This window comes from Belonocnema kinseyi, chromosome 5 (genome assembly GCF_010883055.1).
Source record: "Belonocnema kinseyi isolate 2016_QV_RU_SX_M_011 chromosome 5, B_treatae_v1, whole genome shotgun sequence".
In the NCBI taxonomy this organism is placed as follows: Eukaryota; Metazoa; Arthropoda; class Insecta; order Hymenoptera; family Cynipidae; genus Belonocnema; species Belonocnema kinseyi.
Window position 1 is genome coordinate 67,215,272 of NC_046661.1, and position 8,632 is coordinate 67,223,903.

At 29.6% G+C, this 8,632-nt stretch overlaps 1 protein-coding gene across 1 annotated transcript in view; it reads right to left on the reverse strand.

Annotated features, from left to right (window-relative positions):
- Positions 1-8,632, reverse strand: part of LOC117173234 (cysteine-rich motor neuron 1 protein) — a 175,931-nt gene that overhangs the window by 111,003 nt on the left and 56,296 nt on the right. The window contains exon 5 of the mRNA XM_033361696.1: positions 3,854-4,097. Within this exon, the coding sequence (XP_033217587.1) occupies positions 3,854-4,097 (244 nt within the window). The remainder of the gene's footprint in view (positions 1-3,853; positions 4,098-8,632) is intronic.

The following is an 8,632-nucleotide window of genomic DNA, read 5'->3' on the forward strand; positions in this document are numbered from 1 at the left end:
AGAGAGAGAGAGAGAGAGAGAGAGAGAGAGAGGCTCAGATTGTACCCAAATACGTAAATACACACACACACACACAGATATACAAACGGGCCCACGTAAGTTAACACAGATCTACTTGCAGACAAATACAGCACATACATATACTATTAGGTATAGATAGGCACACGCAAGCCTCACACAGAACCTACATAAACGCCCATATATACACGAGTCTACACACAGTATCTACATACACGAATAGACACACACACAAAGAATCAGGGGTGTCATAAAAATTATATCGTCCGAATGACGAAGTGTGACCTTCATTTGAACTTTATATAGACGTGATGGGGTCATATGGACACCGGGATCGTGATCAGCGACCCCAAAACGTAAAGGTCCACTGGTTCGAGCTAAGATATCAGCCGAAAGATTTAAAGAAGGATTTGACCTCTAGATGACCTCCAAAGGACCTTCAGAGGTCGATTCGACAAACAGATCAAGACGTATTCGGACGTAAAATTTTTGGCTCTTTCAGAATCCGGAGTCAAAAAAATGTCATCAATCGAATTAAGGTGTTTGACCTTCATTTGACCTTGATCCAGACGTAATGGGGTCATATGGACACCGGGATCGTGATCAGCGACCCCAAAACATAAAGGTCAACTCGACTGAAAGATGATCCACCTCAATTTCATCTTGTGGTCCTGTGTAATTTTTTGAAGTCACTATTTCTTGTATTTAATTCAGCAATACTTTTTTGTATTGCGTAAGAAGCTAAAGGAAAGAGTAATCGATGAGTGGATAAATCGCGAGGGTGTGGGGTGGAGTGGGGAGCAGATTAAGAGCTGACCGATCAGGTTAGGGGAGTGAAACAAGGAAGAATATTGGAGCAGGAGGTTCGTCGATCTGGAATGGCTAATAAAAGGAGGGTTTTGGAGAAATTGGATTTTATTTATAGGTCCTAATGTAGCAATGCCGCGTGATCAACCAAAATGCATGTGGGGCAGACTTTTGGGATATTTGAAATCTTTATCTCTAAACTATTGAACCCTCTTCTGGATTATTATTCGTTTAGCTCAAAGTAAATGATAACTGTAATTGACAGATGTAAAAAACGCTGTTAAAATTATTTAAAAAATTTTTATTTGCAGTTTGGGACATGTACGTTACAAGGCATTTTCGACACTTGTGTTTATAATTTCGAAACGATTTAGTAAAAAATGTTGAAACTTTACTAAATTGTTCTTTGACATAATTATATTAGTGAAATATTTTTAAAAAAATGGTTAGAACAAATAATACGTGAAAATGGTTAGACCTAAAATCTTCGAATTTTTGGCAATCGGCGTAATATATTTTTTTATATAAATCATTTTTATTTGCTTATTTTGCATGTGAAATATGAAATGAAAGTGCAACTTCAAAATGGCTCTCGCGTGTAAGAATACAGTGCGACCTTTGAAATCATGCCTTCTATCTTTGATCAGGCGCCCGGTTACGTTATTGGGTTGGGGATAGAGAGCCCTGGCCGGAAAGCGGTTTTTGAGAAAAATCGGCTGAGAATTCGAGCCAGTGTTGCTTAAGTCACTTTTTCTGAAAATACTACTAAAAAATACTAGTTACAGTTATCTACCTTATAACCGTAACTAGTTACAGCCACCACTAAATAAAGTAACTTAAAGTTATCTAAGAAGTTACTTTTTTTAATTCCTTGATTTTAGATATTGAAAAATTCAAATTAAGTAACAGACATGTCACTCGGAATATCCTACCCATGGTATCCAATTTTAAATAGGTTTTGTTTTTCCGCAACGTTTGGCAAGATCGCCAGAATTATTTGTTTCGTTGACATTATTTTTGTCAGCCATTAAAAATTATTTTTCATATTGCATTTCAGGTTACAAACACGACTCGCGTATTTAAGTCTAGCTATTCAAATTCTTCACACGAAATTGGACCAAGCCTGCTTGGTTTTGCTCTTTCTTGGTTGATGTCATATATACAAAATAAAGACTGAATTAAGGCACGCAAGGTAACTTCAAAGTAATTAAAATGAAACATTCAAATTACCGACAAAATCGCAACTAAGATCTATCTTAGTACCTATAGGTTACAAGTTACATTTAAAAATAGTCACACAGTTATGCTAAAAGTTACAAATAACGTAATATATTAAGTAACTTAGTTACTTGTAACAAGTTACTACGCGACACTGATGCGAGCTACGCCGAAGTTCTAAAGGACCTCAAACTTAAGGTAAAGTCGGATACCCTTGGTGTAAAAATCGATGGTGTAAGGCCGACTATAGAGATTGAGATGCTTATCGAAGTCGGAGGCTTGTCTGAGGGTAGGTCTTAACTGTCATAAGCCATCAAGGTGGCAGTCGACTTAGGGATGGGGGAGGGGCAACGTATAAAACGCTCCCCGCAGAGATTGAGGTCTTGTTAGAAAAAACTTTGGCGAAGCAGTGATAGACGATTTTAAACATAACATCACGCTCACATCAGACCTACGAAGAGATGAAGTCGAAGTTGGCTACAAGACAGCTCCTTATAGGACATCTGCACATAGGATCTGATCCTGATCAAATCAAATCCTGCTGGATATGCGGCAAAGAACGTTGAACGGGGTTGCTTGACGTTCAGGAAGGCTAGCCCCATCATAGAAACCTGAAAATAGATAGAACTAACCAGCCAGGTCTAACAATGATACCGAAGGACAGCGAGCTCAATACATACAGCAGGACGCCGAAGAACGGCGTAAAGCCTGTAGCCCCAATTTCTTGAAGTAATGCGAAAGCGGATTTCAAAGACATCCGTTGGTAGGAAAAGGAGGTAGATTTAGATTTTATTGCCATTTTTAAGCAGATTCCCATACTCAGTACGTCAAGGAATTTCCAACTCCTCGGAAAAACGTGCGATGATATGAATTCTCTTCTGGATGTCCTTTAACGTTAGAATATCTTCAGTTGCTGCACAGTAAATGAAAAATGATTTGAAGGAATTTAAAATGAATAGGGTTTGTCAGGATTTTATCCTGTGTCTGTATTGTTATACTTACTGCAAACTGTTAGTTTTTGAATAGCTTGAGTGGCCGTAAAAATATAAAATCAAAATATATTAAAATATAAAGCCTTTTTTGGTTATTCCAGACTCAAGTGCCCGGACATATATGGATATATAAAAATAAAGAATAAAGAAACCGAAAATTCCTTTTCCAAAAATCGGTCGGCGCTCGCTTGAATAGCACTGCGCTAGATTCCCGCTTACGTACGTAAGTCTGTTAATACGACACTCCTGGTTGGTCCAAACTGACTATTTTATAATTCAAAAACTTAAATTTCAACTGATTTTTCGAAAAGGAATTTTCGATTAATTTTTTTACATTTCATACAGCTATTTGAGTCCAAAATTTAAGTCTGAGAAACTTCATAGAGCAGTTTTATATACATGATTCGTAGTATGCAAATTTATTAATCTTTTTAATTTTACATCTGTTCATCTCTCTTAATGCCAAAAAGGTAGTTCAAAAACAGAATTTAACAGAAATTCCAGACACCAATTTCGTTTAATTTTTTAAAATATTTTTTCATTTGCTTGGTGTTTAAAGTACCCACGAATTTTCTGATATTTAGGAGATACTTTAGGCTATAAGACGCCTATGGGAACTGAATTATTCAGAGCTTTATTCCACAGAGACGACGCGCCGTAAAAATGACTTATGACCCCGTGCATAATGGTAAATTGTAACAAAAAATATCTAATAATGTTTTCAGGCCAGTGCACGCTCCAGCGAACGAATTGTTAACCCTCTGAAGCATTACAAACAGTAATATTTTATAATATTATAATTAAATTTCAAGACTCACCCTTCACATGGATTATCGCACTCGCAAGTAGAGCAACCAGAATCGTCAATTTTAAAGCCATATTGGCAGACTTGAGCGCACTGTTGAACAATGCAAGTGGGAAGAAGAGATCTAGCCTTACTCACTGGCTTGCAGTCCACTTTTTCGGCAGGACCCATCGATCCTAATGATTTTTTCCCATCTGGATCAACACACCAACAAACAAGGCCATTTCGGGAACATTGTTTTGCACTATATTCTCCTTCTGCAAATAAAATAAGATCTCCCTTAAAACGACATAATGATATCACCCATGTTCTATGGATCTCACAGGAATATGTAAATTTCCGGAGCACGCGAATTGAGCCAACGCAACGGTTAGTGTTATACCTGCCAGAGCTGCCACACCGAGTCTGAAATTTACCCCCACCATACCTACCGTTTAGGAGCCGCAAAACAGAAGCTGCATGATTACCACTGTGACTTCGTGGGTAAGCCGAAAATGCACGATTCGACTTCGGTTCCCTGCTGTACGATGATTGCCGATCTGAAGGCTTCGGAAGACTTCGGTGGTCTTCTCTTTATATCTCGATCCCCATTTGAAAGAAATGGAAGAAATTGGCGAATTTAATGTTTCGCGTGATTCTTCATTTCAATATCAATATCATTTCAATATTAATAATACTATATATTATTAATGTTAATATTATAATTATAAAATATAATATTAATTTTAATTAATACTTGACTAACTTTTAATAGAAATAGTTAAACTTTTAACTAAAACAATTAGTTTTCTGAAAAAAAATTTGAATAAGAAGATGAATTTTCTTATAGTTAAAAGAAATTAATTTTTAAACCAAAACAAACAAAAAACTCTGCAAAATAGTTAAATTTTCACAAAAGAAATTTTTCAACTAATTTGATAAATTGTTAACCAAAAAAAAAAAACTAAATTTTTAACAAAGCAGTTCCACTTTCAACCAGAAAAATTGAAAAAATAGTTGGAATTCTTTGAAAGTGCTTTAAATGATTGAAATTAATTGAAAATTCCTTGAAATGTTTTAAAACATCCTAAAATATTTAAAATCCTTAAAAATCTGTTGAAATCTTTTGAATTTTTTTAAAGCTCTTGAAAATTCCTCAAGATTTTAAAAATACCCTGAAATATTTCAAATCCTTTAAAATCTCATATTAAATTACTGTGATCAATTAAAAATTCTTTGGGACATTTTTAAATACTCTCAAGTATTTTGAAACCTTCAAAATCTTTTCAAAAACCTTCACACCTTTTAAAGATTTCTAAAGTCCTTTGGAATTTTTAAAAATAACTCTGCTAAAATTGTGAAAATTCTTTGAAATTCCTTGAAATTATAAGAATAAATTGAAAATTACTTGACATCTTTTAAAACATTCACAAATATTAAAAATCTTTTCAAATTTCTTGACATTTTTTTAAGCTTTTGAAAATTCCTTTTAATTTTGAAAATTCCCTGAAATATTCCAAATCCTTCAAAATATCATATTAAATTACTGTAATCAATGAAAATTCCTTGGAATCTTTTTAAATACTTGAGAGTATTTTGAAACCTTCAAAATCTTTTGAAATGCCTCGGACTTTTTTTTTTAGGATTTCTAAATTACTTTGAAATTTTTTAAAATAAGCGTTCTAAACATTTTTTAATTCTTTGAAATTCATGTAAATAGTAAAAATAAAATTGAAAAATCTTAGACATCTTTTAAAACATCCTCAAATATTTCAAATCTTTCGAAATTTTGCAAAGCTTTAGATTGAAATTTAAAAAAAAAGAAGAGTTTCAAGACGTAAAATATTAAAATGTTTGTAGATTAGAGTTTTGAAGATGGAATCAATAAAAATTCAAAGCTTTCAAAGTTTTATTTTAAAAAATTTTCAACTATTCCATGAAAATAATTTTCAACTCGATGGGATACAAGTCTTCACATTTAAAATTGTAAACTTGGAAGTTTATTTACAACAAATTAATAATAATAAATAAATTAAATTCGTTCAAAATTTAAATGTATGTTTTTCAATTGGACAATCTCTAAATGAAGTTATTTCAGACTGAAAATTAGAAAATTTTTAAGCATTAAAAATTTAACTGTTTGTAGATTAGTTTAACTATTAAATTAAAGTTTTAATAGAAATTACTCGAGTTAAAATTCAACTATTTCTAAAACGATTTTTTTATATAATTATAAAATAAAATAAAATCTATTATTTTTTGGTCAGGGTATTTTTAAATTTTCAAGGAATTTTCAACAGATTTAAAAAGATTTTAAAGGATTTTAAATATTTTAGAATGTTTTAGAATATTTCAATGAATTTTCAATTCATTTTTATAATTTAAAGGAATTTCAAAGAATTAAAAAAATTGTAGCAGGGTTGTTCAAAGAAACTTCGTAGTACCTTAATAATATTTGAAAGATGTCGAGGGTTCTCAAAAGATTTCAAAAGATTTTCAATATTTTAGGGTCTTTTAAAACATTACAAGGAATTTACAAATAATTTTAATAATTCAATGCAATTTCAAATAATTTTAGCTATTTTTTTCAACTTTTGTGGTATTTCAAATCCTTTAAAATCCCATACTAAATTATTAAAATCATTTAAAAATTACTTTAAATGTTTTAAAATATCCTGAGATATATCAAATCCTTTAAAATCTCGTATTAATTTTCTGTAATCAATTGTATATTCCTTGGCATCTTTTAGAACTTCCTGAAATATTTAAAATCCTTATAAATCTTGAAATTTTTTAAAACTGAAGATTGAAATTTATAAAACTTCATGCTTTAGAAACTTTGGGCTTTACAAAATTCTAATTATAAAATGTCAGAAATTTGAATTTTCTGAATTTTCCTACTTAGTTTAGTGAGAATGGAATTGACAGGACCTCCTTCATATTACTATTAATCTAAACAATTTCAAGGAAAAATGAAAGTTGGCCTTTTTTGTAAAATACAATTTTTCAGTTTTTCTGAAAATTAACGTTGTTTTGGCAGTTTGAAGAAACTTTCAACTTACTCTAAAGAATTGGAGAGATAAAAGTTTTTGAAAAAACAAATTTGCAATGTTTTTCCCAATTCGCTTTAGTTCATGAAAAAAATAATTGATAAAAAACCAAAAAGTATTTATCTCATATTTTGAATTGGAAAATAATATTTTACGTCTGTTAAACTAAATAATAAAACACCTAGTTTTTATAATATTTGTTCAGTTAAAAATTTCTAAGGATGATATTGTCCACGATCAGAAACAAAATTTACAATATTTACAAATTATGAGCATATAAACAAGAAAAAAATGCAACAAAATTTCAAAAGATTTGTAAGGATTTTAAATATTTGAGGATGTTTTAAAAGATGTCTAAGAATTTTTAATTTACTTTTACTATTTACAGGAATTTCAAAGAATTAAAAAATGTTTAGAAGGCTTATTTTTAAAAATTCCAAAGTAATTTAGAAATCCTAAAAAAAAGTCCGAGGCATTTCAAAAGATTTTGAAGGTTTCAAAATACTCTCAAGTATTTAAAAAGATTCCAAGGAATTTTCATTGATTACAGTAATTTAATATGATATTTTGAAGGATTTGAAATATTTCAGGGAATTTTCAAAATTTCAAGGAATTTACAAAAGCTTAAAAAAATGTCAAGAAATTTCAAAAGATTTTTAATATTTGTGAATGTTTTAAAAGATGTTAAGTAATTTTCAATTTATTTTTATAACTTCAAGGGATTTCAAAAAATTTCACAATTTTAGTAGAGTTATTTAAAAAAATTCCAAAGGACTTTAGAAATCTTTAAAAGGTGTGAAGGTGTTTGAAAAAATTTTGAAGGTTTCAAAATACTTGAGAGCATTTAAAAATGTTCCAAAGAATTTTTAATTGATCATAGTAATTTAATTTGAGATTTAAAAAAAAATTGAAATATTTCAGGGTATTTTTAAAATTTTAAGGAATTTTCAAGAGCTTTAAAAAAATTCAAAAGATTTCAACAGATTTTTAAGGATTTTGAATATTTGAGAATGTTTAAAAAGATTTCATTTTAAATTCATTTTTAAAAATTAAAGGAATTTCAAAGAATTTTAATAATTATATCAAGGTTGTTTAAAAAAACTCCAAATTACCTTAAAAATCTTTAAAAAATGTCAAGATTTTTCAATAGATTTTGAAGGTTTCGAAATATTTGAGAGTATTTTAAAAGGTTTTAAGGAATTTTCAATTTATTACAATAATTTAATATGAGATTTTAAAGGATTTGATACATCTTAGGACATTTTACTAGATCCTAAGGAATTTTCAATTGATTTCAATTATTTATTATGTGATTTTAAAGGATTTAAAATATTTTAAGGTATTTTTAAAATTTCGAGGGATTTTAAAGGATTTTAAATATTTTAGGATGTTTTAAAAGATTTCAAGGAATTTTCAATTAATTTCAATCATTTAAAGCACTTTCAAAGAATTCCAACTATTATTTTCAATTTTTCTGGTTGTAAGTGAAACTGCTTTGTTAAAAATTTAGGTTTTTTTTTGGTTGACAATTTATCAAATTAGTTGAAAAATTTCCTTTCTGAAAATTTAACTATTTTGCTGATTTTTTTGTTTGTTTTGGGTTAAAAATTAAATTCTTTTAACTACAAGAAAATGCATATTCTTATTCAAATTTTTTTTTTCAGAAAACTAATTGTTTTAGTTAAAAGTTTAGCTATTTCTATTAAAAGTTAGCCAACGATTAATTAAAATTAATGTTATATTTTATAATTATAATATTAACA